Raw genomic sequence first — 14,869 nt, 5'->3', positions numbered from 1 at the left:
TTTTTGGCAGTGTCAGGTTTGGGTGCCGTCTTACGTGGATGTAACAAGAGCTGGGTCCTGGGTGAGGCTCAGCCCTGCTGCAAACAGGCTCTGGGCTTGGGCAAACCAGGTCACCTCTCCTAAGTTCCTTTTGCTCATCTCAGAGATTAAGGGGCAACCCCAGGAGCCCCTGCGGGCCCCACTGTCTATAACCCCAGGGATACAGCACTTACCATGGATCCCAGGTGCCTAGAGATTGGTTCATTTGGGCAGAATTTCCAGTTTCCGTTTGAAAGTGGAATTCTGCATGACCTATGAGACTCAGGAGGAGTGGTTTAAATAAATAAGCAAATAGCAATTCACATTTGCCCAGTGAAGACATTCTGTTGGATTCCATCACAGTTGCACAATAAAAATAAGTTTGAACCTTTAGAATTAACGTTGGAATGGAATTAACGTTAGCATTGTAAAATAACATTTGATTAAGCACATGCAGAGCTTGTCAGAGGACATTTCCTGACCCCATGATGCCATTGGTCTGTGGAGTAATGAGCTTTGTTATAATTAGGATTTCACCTTGTTTTTTTTTTTTTTTTTCCTGGAAAACAGTTGCTCTTATCTGATAATACTTTATAAAGTTTTCCCCAAAGTATAGAATATAGGTTTTACTTTTATTTGTTATTATCTACTCTTCTTATATTTGTTCTATAAATGGATCAGAAAACTCAATAGTAGACAAAGAAAAATTCAGTGGTACAGTTACCATAATTATTTGAAAAATAGTTTATTAGGAAATGAACATCTCCAAGTTTAACAACTTATTTTTTTCAGTCAAAATATTGGTCCTATTGTATTGGAATGACTGCAGTCATCACTGAAATGAGATATTTCAACATCTCTAACTTATTTTTGTTTCAGAGGCAAACATGAATAATTTAACAAAGGAAGATCACCATTTCAAAATTTAGCTAGGTGCTCTCTCTACCCAACATGTGGCTTGAACTAACGACCCCGAGATCAAGAGTCACATGCTCTACCCACTGAGCCAGCCAGGTGCCCTTATAAATGTGAACCTCCTTTAAAATAAAAATAGTACGTGATCCTCTTGAAGTGGATAAAATACCCTGACAACTGCAGACGCTCAGGAGAACACACTTTAAGTCTTCATCAAGAGTGGTCATGTTTGTTTCCTGGAGTCTTAAAGGGCTGCCACTGGCTTCACTCATTCAGAAGCTGTTTGTATCAGCACCCTCCATGACCCAAGTCAAGATACAAAGGTTCAAAGCCAATAGCCTCTGCCTTCAAGAACCCCAGTAGCAGAGATAAGTTATATATGAAAATACCCCTGAACCAGAAATTCTGGATGGGGCAGTTGAAGAGATAGATGAGTGTCATGGACTTGGGTGGAGGCTGAGCAGAAATCTGGATAATCCAAGCTGCCTCTAGATTCCTCATCGAATCCTCCCCAGTGTAGTCCAAGACCTGTCTTTATAGACTCATCATCACATCTATTTTTATTTTATTTTATTTTTATTTTATGATTTTATTTATCCATTCATGAGAGACAGAGAGGCACAGAGACATAGGCAGAGGGAGAAGCAGGCTCCATGTAGGGAGCCTGACATGGGACTTGATCCGGGGTCTCCAGGATTACACCCTGGGCTGAAGGTGGCACTAAACCACTGAGCCACCGGGGCTGCCCATCACATCTCTTTTAATTTTTTTTTTAAAGACTTTATTTATTTATTCATAGAGACACGCACAGAGAGAGAGAGAGGGAGGCAGAGACACAGGCAGAGGGAGAAACAGGCACCATGCAGAGAGCCTGACATGGGACTTGATCCAGGGTCTCCAGGATCACGCCTTGGGCTGCAGGCGGCACTAAACCGCTGCGCCACCAGGGCTGCCCCCATCACATCTCTTTTAGAAGGGCTGAAATGTCATGTAAGTTATTAAAATGTTTCATAATACTGTATGTAAGCATCAACATCTCATTTTATATTTTTAAAGTTTTATTTATTTAATCTTTACACCCAACATGGGGCTCGAACTCAACCTGCTCTTCCGACTGAGCCAGCCAGGTGCCCCAACATCTTATTTTAAAATCATTTTTTCTAGTTTTTAACAAAAAAGCTCTTTAGTGAATTACAAAATTCCTTTTACTTTGGTTATTTCCAAATTATAACCATCCATTTTTATCCATCCCAGTAGTGAGATTTAGTCTATATTAGGAAGTGGTACACTATATAGAAGGAACATCTTTGTGACGCAGTCTGCCTCCGCAGCATGAATCTTTTGACACTTTTTGTGGGCAAGAGGTGACGTGGAGATGGTAGGCTGGCCAGGAAAGGATCACCTTTATTTAGTTATTTTTAAAATATTTTATTTATCCATGAGAGAGGCAGAGACACAGGCAGAGAGAAAGAAGCAGGCTTCATGCAGGGAACCCGATGTGGGACTCAATCCCGGAGACCTGGGATCATGCCCTGAGCCAACTGCTGAGCCTCCCAGGTGTCCCAGGATCACCTTTAAATGAGGACCCAGGGCAGCCCGGGTGGGTCAATGGTTTAGCGCTGCCTTCAGCCCAGGGCGTGATCCTGGAAACCCAGGATCCGGTCCCACATCGGGCTCCCTGCATGGAGCCTGCTTCTCCCTCTGCCTGTGTCTCTGCCTCTCTCTCCTCTCTCTCTCTCTCTCTCTCTCTCTCTCTCTCTCTCTCTCTCTCTCTCTCATGAATAAATAAATAAAATCTTTAAAAAAATAAATGAGGATCCAATCCTGAATTTCCAGGACCTGAGATTTTCTCTCATCCTCACTTAAAAGGGGTGTTTCTGGAGCTTTGTTGCCCAGTAGAACTTCCTGTGTGATGGAAATGCTCGGAGTCCATGTGGCTATGGAGCACCTGAAACGTGGTCACACAACTCAGGAACTGAATTTTTAATTTTATTTAATTTTAATCAATTCAAAATTTAAAACTTCTTGATTAACACAGACCTAGGCCAGAAAGCTAGGACTATACCGAACTTTCAGGTGTTCTGAGAGTGGGCTCTGAAGGCTGTCTGGAGTCTTCTGTGAGGGCCTGGCTGACCCCATCTCCTCGGAGGCCCACAGCACAACCATCTTTAGCGAGGGTCCTTTCCGCCTGTGTCGTGGTCGCTCCCGGGTCCTTGCAGGACCCTCACGGGAAACCCCAGGGGAATGGGTTTCTGCTGAAGTGCTCACATCACAGAATGGCCCAAAGAAGGCCACTGGAGCCAGCTGGAAGGTGGCTGGCCCAGGCAGAGTCCAGGGCTCAGTCAGTTCAGGGGCAACTCCCCTGCGGATGAATGAGCCCGCCTTGGGGCTACTTCCAGGAAGGCTGGGCACCGCGCTCCCCAGCTTCTATCCTCACAGCTAAACTGGGCCCCTCTCCAGCGAGCATCGACTCAGTCTGTACATCCACTTATTTTTCTGCTGGGAATGATTTACTAAGGGGAGAAAACCACGGTGTGACGCGTTTGGGGACCTTGTGGAAAAATATGTTGAGGGGTATTTGTTCATCTGGACGGGTTGGCAACGAAGGGTGAAAGTTCGTTCTCTCTCGGCCTGCTTCCGAAGAGTTAACTCGGGGCGCCGGTGACGTCAGCCCTGATCTTTACACCCCTCCGCTGGCGCTGGAGGTGGGGGCCCGTGCTCATTGGCTGTGGGCAGGACTTCCCCTGGGCCGGCTTTTCGCAATTAAGTAAAAGGGCAGGGCCCGAGCAGCCAATGACAGCTGCGCCCCGGCTTATCCGAAGCGCGTGTGCGGCCCGGGCAGCATTCCCTGGCTCCCCGGCGGCGGCTGCGCGCCCGAATCCCGGTCAGCATGCTCTGCCTGTGCCTCTATGTGCCGCTCATCGGGGAGACCCAGAGCGAGTTCCAGTACTTCGAGTCCAAGGGGCTTCCCGCCGAGCTGAAGTCCATCTTCAAACTCAGCGTCTTCATCCCCTCCCAGGAGTTCTCCACCTACCGCCAGTGGAAGCAGGTCTGGAGCGGCGGCGGGGAGCCCGGTCGGGGTCGGCTGAGCAAACGCATGAGTGGTGTGGTAGGGGTGCGCATGCGCGAACTGTGCCCCGCCACAGGGCAAGAATGACGGAAATGTGCGAGTTCTTTCCCCAGTTGTCATGTGGCTGTAGCCGGGAAAGGGTTATGTCATGTCACGGGAATGCCTGGCTTTCTTATGACTTCCAAGGAAGGAAGGCTGGAATTACGGGGAAGGTACTGTGGGAGATGGAAATGAGTTCTTTTGCTGGGCGCCGGGGATGGGGTGGAGTGGTGGGAGTTCCAGAGAAGTACAGGGCTGCTGTGGGACCGTTTCTCAGAGCTGGGGGAGGGAGAGGCAGAGAAGCTCCTGTTGGAGGCCAGGAGTTGGAACTGGAGCTGCAGAGGCTGGAGCTGGCCTGGCTGTGCCTTGGGGAGGGGAACCTTCCTAGCTTCCCTTGGGAGCAGAGAGGCAGCAGAAATCACATTTTAAAGATGGGGAAATGGCTCCAGAGCCTGTGAGGGACTCCTTGCCTCCTAAAAGGGCCTCCTCTGACTTTTCTGTTAATCAGATTTCATGCTGTCCTCCAGTGCTCATGATGGCAGTGGGGGTTAGATGGTGTGCCAGGGATGGTGATTAACGTATCCTAGGAAGAAGACAGAAAGTAGATCTAGTGGTTCTGAGGTAGAAGCAAGGTCGTTGAGGATATCTTGAAATCAGCTGCAATGAACACATCCTTGGGTTTTCTATATTGCAAGGCACCCACCCCACTAAGGCAGGTGGATTGTGTTGGTGGCAGAGCAGCTTGGATACCAAAAAGCTCAGTGCCTAGCATTCGCCTCCTAGATTCTATTTCCACTCCTGCTATAAATCTAGAATGATAACCCTATATGTAATTTGTACCATTCTTGGCTGAGACCATAAATGTCTGCAGGAAGTTAACTCCAGATAACAGATAAAATATGTGCCAGCCTATCTCACATTCCAGCCACACCCCTGGCGTTGTTCTTTGGATCATGTTAAGTGACATGGTGTCTGTCCAGGCCTCCTCCTTGCACCCTTAGTGGCTGAGCAGTCACAAAGGGCCATCAGGTGGTTCAGAGAGTAACCATGATTGTAGTCATTGGAGAGCACCAGCCAGCCAGTGGTCCATCAATTTCCAAACCCTCTGGCCCAGAGACTTTTAAAGCCATACTGGTTTGTGACTAGTGAACGTGGTTCTCACTGAGAGAATTGGGCAATGCAGGAAGACTATCCTCATTTTCCTTAGGAGAGTCTCCGTCCAGATTTTGGGGTGTTGTTGGGTTGCAGTGACTCATGTGTGTCACCCACCTTCTTGAGATTAACTTTTAGGGTGGCAGCAGGATATCCAGGGAGGTAGAGTCTGACAGGCCCAGCTTGAATCCTACCCACAACTTCCCTAGCTGTGCAACCTTGGATAAATTACTTAACTTCTCTGAGCTTGTTTCCTTCTCTGTACAAATGGGGGAAATAACAGTACCTGCCTCCTAGAGCTGCTTGAGGGGATTCAGCAGGTTACCAGAGGTAAAGCTTTTAGCAGGCCCTGTGGCACAGGCCAAGGGCTGCTCCCTCCTTATAGGGAGAATTTCCAGGGCTGAGCGTGTAAAATTGCGGCTGCTGAACAAAGCTCACTTTTGAGGACAGGCACAGAGTTCTGTTCAAGGGGTCTCTTCAAGCCTTCTTGGGTCAGGACTGCTAAGAAGAGCTGTCCTGCTTTTCAGTGCCTGGTTGAGTGGGCTGAGGTCGGCGATGTCATCTGGTTCCCCGGGAGTCAGAGGCCAGCAGTGCCATCAAGCCCATGTCCATGCCCAAGAATAGTCCGCCTTGGCTCTTACCAGGGTTCTCTGGCAGTGTTTCTGCCTTGCAGGCATTGGCAGGAGCTAGCTCTGCCCCCATACCTTTTTACCCTGGTCACCCATTGGTTCTTGGGCCGGTGCCACTTCTAGGGATAAAAAGAGCAAGATACAGCATTCCTCATGGAATCTGGAGCGTCCAAGGCCGTCCCCACATTTGGGTAGAGAGCATGCGGGCTGAGGCCTGGTGCCAGGGACAGTGCTACAGGGGAGCCACACAACTGACCTTGGTTGTGCAAGCTAGTCTTCGGGATACTTGGAATGAGAAAGTGCCAAGCTGGCCAGCACTGGTTTCTATCTGAAGGGCTCCTCCTGGGAGTGCCTTTCTCCTCTTTGCTTGTGAAGGAAGCAAGGTGGGCTCTCACTTGGGTTCTGGATGGCCTTCGGGGATCCAAGTGGTAGCTTTGGGAATAGAGCAGAGCAAGCCTCTCAGGTCCTCAGAGCCACCTCGGTCCTTGGGTTAGCACAGTTGTGTCCTGGGGAACGAGGACACCATGAGGGACAAGGAAAAGCTGGGGTACATGCTAAAGGAAGAAACCTCAATTTCTGTTTTATAGAAAATCGTGCAAGCTGGAGACAAAGACCTCGATGGGCAGCTCGACTTTGAAGAGTTTGTCCATTATCTACAAGATCACGAGAAGAAGCTGAGGCTGGTATTCAAGAGTTTGGACAAGAAGAATGATGGTAAGTGTTCCCTCCAGAGCCCACGGCCGCCCGGGTCTCAGGCCTCTTATGGGCCTGGCCCCTGGATGAAGCCTTTGTTGTTACAGGACGAATCGATGCTCAGGAGATCATGCAGTCCCTGCGGGACCTAGGAGTAAAGATATCCGAACAGCAGGCGGAAAAGATTCTCAAGAGGTGAGAGCCTAGTCAGCTTCTGTTTTTGGTTTAACAAACATGTGATGAAAGAGAGTTTCTTGGACCAAACTCTGTGGTGCCCTTCACTGTATTGACCCAGTTTCTCTGAACTTTGGCTTCAGGTGGTTTGACGTGATGGAAAGGTAGCCCATCCCCAAGAGCAGCCGCTCCCCAGCTTCCAGGCCAGGGTCACAAATCGCCTGGAAGCATGCCCACTCACTAGTGACCCGTGAAGAGAAGAGACTAGTTGGGGAGATTTCAAGAGGGTGAAAGGCCAGCAAGGAGCACTCTCTCTGCCTAGTGGGGAAGGGGCTCCGGGGGCAGCACCCCATTTAGGGTGGGCTTCCTGAGAATGCTGACCTTCCTCCACCCTGTAATCAGATGTGCTGCCTGGAGACAGCTCATGGGGGAGCCCTGGTCCCAGGGGAGAACATAGTGTCCCCACCAGGAAATCATGCAGATTGGCCTTAGGAGCGGCTTCTTCTCCCATGTGCACCTTTCCAGATCCCCGGGGCATCCCCGGGCATCATGCTGTGGTTGTGTGCCTGCTTCACTAACATCTGCTCAGAGCACTTATCTGTGTTTCTCCTCTCTCCTCTGCATCCTCCTTTGTCTGTCTGTCAGAATACGAACGGGCCACTTCTGGGGCCCTGTCACCTAGTAAGTATCTGTGTCACCCCGGTGACTCCCTCCCTTCTTGACCTCTGTGCCTGATCTGAGTGGGGTTCTTGTGGGCCATTAAATTCCCGTTTTTGTGCAAAGTAGAGCCACCTCACCTCTTCTCTGGGACAGAGACACTGCCCATGGTCTCCTCGGTGGCCCAGCGCCTGCCCTTAGCTTGCCGGGAGGGGGGATGTGCAGCTGACCCACTGGCCTGTCTTCCCCCGGGCAACCAACCATACGTTTGTCTTACAGCATGGATAAGAATGGCACAATGACTATTGACTGGAATGAATGGAGAGACTACCACCTCCTCCATCCCGTGGAAAACATCCCCGAGATCATCCTGTACTGGAAGCATTCCACGGTGAGTCCTGTGCCCTGGGACACGAAGGCGGGTCCGGTCCTGCGGCATCCGTGGAGATACGGAATCCGTGGAGATGCACGTAGGGTTTTCAGCTTGCCTCCTCCAACAAAAGGCTGTCCACAACTCCACCAGCCCCGCAGGGCCCTCCACATGTACCCACCACCACCGCAATCCCACACACCAGCCAACTTGAGCAGCCTAACCATTTCCCAGATGCAGGCCTCCATCTGCCAAGGATGCCCTCCCGCTGCCTGTTCTTCAGGGTCTACTCCAAACACCCCTGCCCCAATCTGCTTGTTCTCCCAAAGCCCGTGTGCGCCCAGCAGCAGGGGCACTCCACAGACAGCAAATAGTAGAGCCATTAAGTTTCTTCCCCCACCACCCCATTTTGTGTGTCCTTTCTGTCAAAAGAAAATGTCCCTGTGGTCCTGTACATGCTGCTTTTTCACCCCTGTCAGTGCTGCTGTTCAGAAAGACACATCCGGGGATCCCTGGGTGGCTCAGCGGTTTGGCGCCTGCCTTTGGCCCAGGGCGCGATCCTGGGGTCCCGGCATGGAGCCTGCTTCTCCCTCCTCTGGTGTCTCTGCCCCCCTCTCTCTCTCTATGTCTATCATAAATAAATAAATCTTTAAACAAAACAAAAACAGAAAGACACATCCACACCTCCCTGGACATGGCCATGTTGACTCCCCACCTCTGAGCCCCTTCATTCGGGGTACACCCACCCTATTTGCAATCTTAGCCACCCCAGACTCTCCACTCTGGGAAGGGAGGCCAGGGGCGCGCCTCTGGCCTGTCTTCCACAGTACCCAGGGCAGGGCCTACCCTCAGGGCACACCTGGTTCTCCAGCTAGCTAAAATCCAGCACGGCGCCCCACGCTTTGGAGCAGAGCTGGCTCTGGCCAGGTGGAATGCTGCCCAGGAGAGCGGCTGTTACATAGGCATCACAGCGCTCTGATATTTGCCGAGGCCTTGTGCAATGTTCTGCCAGCGTGATCTGGTTACACATTGGGTTTCAGAATCTTTACCCCTGACTTGACCCTTGCAGTACAGGCGGTCTGGTGATCCTCAACTGAAATGCCTTTGTAAGCCGTTCTTGCAGGAGCCGTGGGCAGGTATCTGCAAGGCCATCCAATGGTTGTATAACCACTTTCTCTCCCTAGGCTCTCAGATTCTCTCCCTGGGCCTCTTCAGGGCTTGGACAGGGACCAGAGCTATGCCACCTTCACAGATAAATGAGAAGGGGCATGCCAGTCTCCCTCCCCTGGGCCTTCTTACACCGTATGGCCCCTGGGGCCTGGCCATTCTAGATGGTGGAAGGTTATAAACTGAGCTGTCTGCCAGCAGCTTGGCTGCAAACGTCAGGAGCCTGTTTGTTTTATCTTTGCTGGTCTTCCTTTGCAGATCTTTGATGTGGGTGAGAATCTGACAGTCCCTGATGAATTCACAGTTGAGGAGAGGCAGACGGGGATGTGGTGGAGACACCTCGTTGCTGGAGGCGGGGCAGGGGCTGTATCCAGAACTTGCACGGCGCCCTTGGACAGGCTCAAGGTGCTCATGCAGGTATGTAGGAAAACAGGCCTCAGACCACTGGCTTTCCACCCCAGGGGTCCTCAGTAGGTTGATCTCCTCCTCCTGTGTCTTGTGCTCTCTGGGCTCATACTTTTCTAACCCCAGTGAATTAGATTGGAATCATTGTTCAGACAAGGGCAACATAAGATCCAGGTCTGGGGTACCTTTGCACAGAGCTTATTTCATTTTATCCGGGGCACAAAAGCCAGGGGTCACATTAAAGGGCTGAAGTGTGGACAGGTAAAGCCAGTGAGAACCAGGTGTGGCAGGAACCTGTTGCCTTGGGTACATCTTGTGCAGGCACATGGGATGAGTGCGAGCAGACCCCTGCCTGGCCCAGACACCTTTACTTTGGCCAGACGCCCAACTCCACGTCCACAGGGCAGAGATAAGCTAGGTGCACGTCAGGGACAGGCTTGCGAAATTGGCCTACACAAGGATGCCCTGTCGGACTTCAGTGTCGCCTGAACATGGCTGGTCACACACGCCTCTTGGCGTAGGTGCTAGCATTGTGTTTCAAGCTCATCCTCTTGTGATGAGCACTGGGTGTTATGTGTAAGTGATGAATTGCTGAGTTCTACTCCAGAAACCAAGATCGCATTATGTGGTAACTACCTAAAATTTTTTTTTTGAAAAGAAAAAAAAAGGTGACATCCTTTCCTCCCCGCCTTGCCCTCCTGAGCTGGCATTGGTGGGAAGCCTGTTAAATGAGCTCCCTTCTCATGCAGAAGTGGAGAGGCAGCGTAATGGTTTGGGGAGAAGAGCTTTAGAACCTGACCAGGTCCCACCCCACAGCTGTGTGACCTTGGGCAAGTCACTTCAATGCCAGGATTTCCGTTCCTCTGCAGAAACCAAGAGGCTTGGGATCCCTGGGTGGCGCAGCGGTTTGGCGCCTGCCTTTGGCCCAGGGCGCGATCCTGGAGACCCGGGATCGAATCCCACGTCGGGCTCCCGGTGCATGGAGCCTGCTTCTCCCTCTGCCTGTGTCTCTGCCTCTCTCTCTCTCATTCTATGTGACTATCATAAATAAATAAATAAACAAACAAACAAATAAATAAATAAATAAATAAATAAATAAATAAAATCTTAATATTAAAAAAAAAAGAAAGAAAGAAAGAAACCAAGAGGCTTGAACAAATTGCTTCATCAGTTTGTTTTTCCTAACTGAATTCCCAGGAATGCTGGAGAGATGAAAAGTTGTCCATGGATGGACTCACAGTACCTGGGATGTGCCTTAAATTGATCCAGCAGAGGTGGGGGCAGCGTGCAGTCTTCCATGGGCCATGGTTTTATGATTATCAGAGCTGATTATGGGTTCCCGAGAGCCCAATATATAATACTGTGCGCTTTTTTTTTTTTTAAGATTTTATTTATTTATTTATTCATGAGATACACAGAGAGAGGCAGAGACACAGGCAGAGGGAGAAGCAGGCTCCATGCAGGGAGCCCAACATGGGACTCGATCCCGGGACTCCAGGATCACACCCTGGGCCGAAGGCAGGCGCTAAACCGCTGAGCCACCCAGGGATCCCCAATACTGTGCACTTTTGTACGTGTCTGAAACTTTCCATAGTTAAAGGCTCAGTTGAACAAATTTTTTTTAAAGTAGTGGTCGTGGAGGTGATTGGCACGCCGCAGGTGCCATGAAGAACCAGGGTAGCCATGGTTAATTCTCCCAGTGCCCAGTTACCCTTTAGGACACCGAGAGGAGAGAGCTGCCTGCTGACCTTGTTATGTTGGCCTATAGTAGAGGCTCTCTGTGCCCTGATGGCATCCCTCTGGCTGCAGGATTTTCTGACCGCTTGTCCTTCCCTCCTTAGGTCCACGCCTCCCGCAGCAACAACATGTGCATTGTGGGCGGGTTCACCCAGATGATTCGAGAAGGCGGGGCCAAATCTCTCTGGCGGGGCAATGGCATCAACGTCCTCAAAATTGCCCCTGAATCAGCCATCAAATTCATGGCCTACGAGCAGGTAAGGACCCAGCTTCCCAGGGAGAGTCGTCAGTCGTTAGCTGTTTCCTGAGCCTCCCTGCCCTGCTGATGCCCTGGAACGTGGAGCCAGTCACTGTACTGAGGGGTCAGCAGGGTGAGGCAGGAAGCTGGGACAAGCCCCCACTCTGCTGCCAGCTCCACTGTGGGCCAGTTACTTCTATTTTTGGGCAGTGACAGGTGTTCCAGAGGCACCAGGTTTTGGCTCCGGGAGGAACGGTGGAGCAGGAGCAGCTGTGCTGGTCTCTGGGCTATATCAGTTCATGTGCTCTCTGTTCTAGATCAAGCGTCTTGTGGGGAGTGACCAGGAGACTCTGAGGATTCACGAGAGACTTGTGGCAGGGTCCCTGGCTGGGGCCATCGCCCAGAGTAGCATCTACCCAATGGAGGTGAGGGCCCCCTCGGTCCTAGAGTGGTCAGTGCCCTTGGGGCTGAGGGTGGGGAGTGGGCCGTGCTCACACTACCATTGCTCTTTCGGGTCCTCCAGGTTCTGAAGACCCGAATGGCCCTGCGCAAGACAGGCCAGTACTCAGGTATGCTGGACTGTGCCAGGAAGATCCTAGCCAGAGAGGGAATGACCGCCTTCTACAAAGGCTACGTTCCAAACATGCTGGGGATCATCCCCTACGCTGGGATAGACCTAGCCGTCTATGAGGTGAGGCTCTGGTGGCTCAGGCCCCTTGACCCAGCAGCAGAGACCCAGAAACTCCTCCTAGCCAGGCCCCCCACCTGCTCTCACCTCCTGATAGACATGGGGGATGGCTGCAGCAGGGAACAGTGTCTCCTTCCAGACTCCTCTGTTGATTGCAGGGGTCTCCTGTCACATTCCCAGTCCCTGGGACTGCCCAGGTTCTCCACCGACAGGGACTCAAGTGGACAGATAACCAGACTGATTCTGACCAGGGTTGCTCACTGGGCCCCCAGCAGACTTGAAACCACAGCAGTCAGACTCTGGGTGGGGAAGTGGGTGTTGCCCCTGCCTCATCCCCACCCCCTGTCCCATCCAGGAATCCCCAGTGACAGCAGAAACAAAGGGCAGGCAGGCCAAGCGAGTCAGGTTACAGTAGCCTCGAGGATGCCATGTGATAAGGAAATGCCTCCTGAGCGGATTCAGTAACTGTGTGTCCCCACTCCCAACCCCTGTCTCTTATTGCCTCATGGGCTCTTTCTGGGCCTCACAGGCATTTTGGCTCACCCCTGTCCCCCTGTCCCCCTCCAGACGCTCAAGAACGCCTGGCTACAGCGCTATGCGGTAAACAGTGCGGACCCTGGCGTGTTTGTACTCCTGGCCTGTGGCACTATGTCCAGCACCTGTGGCCAGCTGGCCAGCTACCCACTGGCCCTGGTCAGGACCCGGATGCAGGCCCAAGGTAATGCTGGTTCTGGGCCAGTCCTCAGGGGCCTGTGTCCCCAGGCAGGTTGGGCTCCAGGGCAGAACTGGCAGACCCCTGATGGTGCCTCTCTCACTACAGCCTCCATTGAGGGCGCTCCAGAGGTGACCATGAGCAGCCTCTTCAGACAGATCCTGCGAACCGAGGGGGCCTTTGGCCTGTACCGGGGGCTGGCCCCTAACTTCATGAAGGTGATCCCAGCTGTGAGCATCAGCTACGTGGTTTATGAGAACCTGAAGATCACCCTGGGTGTGCAGTCTCGGTGACGGGACGGGGGGCAGCTGCACTTGCTCGGCGGACTCCCGGATCCTGGGTCTGCAGCCCCGGGATGTGTAGCCATCCATTCTGTGAATGTGCCAACACTAAGCTGACAGAAGCCAAGCTGTGAAAAGCCTGGGATGTGCCCGCAAGGGAGTGGGGCAGGGCCTGGCAGGCCCACTGGGTATGTCCTGCTGACTCTGGCCGACCACCATGTCCATTCCCGGGGCCAGCAGGACATGGGCACAGGCACGCAAGCTCCAGACCTTTCCTGAGGTGCCTGCCAGATAGCAGGGCCCAGAGCCGGCTTAGTTCTTCCCTCTGGCAGCCAGACCACCAGCCGCAAGCCCTGCTGTCTGGCCTGCTGGGCATCTACCCCATGCCCACCTTGCTTCCTTCCTTGCTGCTGTGTTGATATGGTAGGAGGAAGGCTGCCAGCCTGCTCCTCATGTTACTGCTTGCTCCCCTCCCCTCGGTCCATGGGGGCCTCACACCTTGACTTCTGGCCTATGGTGTCACCTTTGGCTAGGTTGTGCCGGGGAGAGGGAGGAGTCTGGCTTCTTGCTCATCCTCCTCTGAGCCCTGCTGTTGGCCTCTGAGCTCACCAACAGATGGGCACCTGGATGTGTGTGTGCATGCAGGGGGCAAGGCCAAGCCCCGCCATTGGCTGCCTGGCGACCCAGTGCATGGCTTCATGGAAGGCGAGTACTGGCCTCTGCAATGTGGAGGGCCTTGCTGCTCCTGCTGCCAGGATTGTCCTGGTGCTCTGAGCTGGCCCCAGACTGTCAGCACTGGCACCAGCTCAGAACCAGCTCCCCATGCCCACTCTGGAATGAGAGCAGGGGGCCATCACATAGTTCCTGGAAGGGAGCTGCTGCCCAGTGTCTGCACACCCCAATGAGAGGAGAAGGTGTTCAAGGCCTTAATTATGTACCGTTGGGCAAAGGGTTTTGTTCAGAAGGACAAGCTGGACAAATGTGCAAATTCTGTGCTTCCAGAGGGAGACAAAGGGGGTTGAGAGCCTGGCTGATGGCATTAAAGTCTGTTTCCGAGCCCCTGGGGATTCCTGTTGGATCCCAATCGGGGCAGAGTGGGACCAGCCTCACATTCCACTGATGCAGGGTGTCACTGCTTGGAGCCTATTTATTTCATATTTATTTGAACAGAGTTATGTCCTAACTATTTTTATAGATTTGTTTAATTAATAGCCTGTCATTTTCAAGTTCATTTTGTATTCATATTTATGTTTGTGGTTGATTGTACCTTCCCTACACCCTCTAGGCCGGGTGGGGAGAGGAAGGAGGGGCTGTGGGAGTGACCTTTCCCCGCCACTGGCCACACTGACGTCAAATCTGTCCAAAGAAATTCCTCAGAACTGGCGACAAATAAAAAAAGGTCAGATCGGGAGGGGCCCTGGCCAGGGGGAGATGACTGTGGGCAGGTTGGGACAGGGTTCACACCCAGGAAGCCTTAGGGTCTGAGGGTTTGACCAGCAGCAGGAAGAGTGGCAGAAATCTCAATTCCATCAAAGATGGAGGTCCACATCATTTCTTGGGCTCGGAGGATCTGTTTCATCCTTTAGCACAACAAGCGCCAAGGGTCCTATCACTGTGAGATTGGGGTGGGGAGGAGAGGAGAGGGCGGCTAGCACCGCCCTCCTGCCTGTGAATCGGGCTCCCTCCTTTCCTGCCACCACAACCCCTGCTCAGCAATGCTGGTAAACTTGCGACTCTCAGGGTCGCACTTCCATTCCACCAGAATGGCCTGGTGAGGACAACTCAAATAGGATGCAAAGATCAATGCAAAAATTGTTATATAAAAATCTAGCGATAACTGGAATTTGTGAAAAAGCAAATTAAGAAAGGATTGGAAGTTGTCATTTAAAAAACAGCCTTCTAATAAAGTTGTTTTCAAAGCTGA

General features: G+C 52.0%; 1 protein-coding gene across 4 annotated transcripts in view; it reads left to right on the top strand.

The window, feature by feature from the left end:
* Positions 1-14,869, top strand: part of SLC25A25 (solute carrier family 25 member 25) — a 36,473-nt gene extending 21,604 nt beyond the window's left edge. For 2 of the 4 annotated variants that reach the window (XM_055320536.1, XM_055320564.1), the window contains exons 2-10: positions 6,411-6,537; positions 6,624-6,711; positions 7,627-7,738; positions 9,143-9,301; positions 11,131-11,283; positions 11,582-11,689; positions 11,788-11,955; positions 12,520-12,670; positions 12,773-14,869. In XM_055320536.1, the coding sequence (XP_055176511.1) occupies positions 6,411-6,537; positions 6,624-6,711; positions 7,627-7,738; positions 9,143-9,301; positions 11,131-11,283; positions 11,582-11,689; positions 11,788-11,955; positions 12,520-12,670; positions 12,773-12,957 (1,251 nt within the window). In that variant the 3' untranslated portion in view covers positions 12,958-14,869. Of the gene's footprint in view, positions 1-2,783; positions 3,983-4,002; positions 4,216-6,410; positions 6,538-6,623; positions 6,712-7,626; positions 7,739-9,142; positions 9,302-11,130; positions 11,284-11,581; positions 11,690-11,787; positions 11,956-12,519; positions 12,671-12,772 lie in introns of those variants that run through there. The other 2 variants (XM_055320543.1, XM_055320553.1) reach the window with 2 other exon arrangements.

This window comes from Nyctereutes procyonoides, unplaced genomic scaffold (assembly GCF_905146905.1).
Source record: "Nyctereutes procyonoides isolate TBG_1078 unplaced genomic scaffold, NYPRO_anot_genome, whole genome shotgun sequence".
Classification (NCBI taxonomy): Eukaryota; Metazoa; Chordata; class Mammalia; order Carnivora; family Canidae; genus Nyctereutes; species Nyctereutes procyonoides.
Note: the sequence above shows the minus strand (reverse complement) of the source record. Positions and strands in the feature narration are given on the sequence as shown.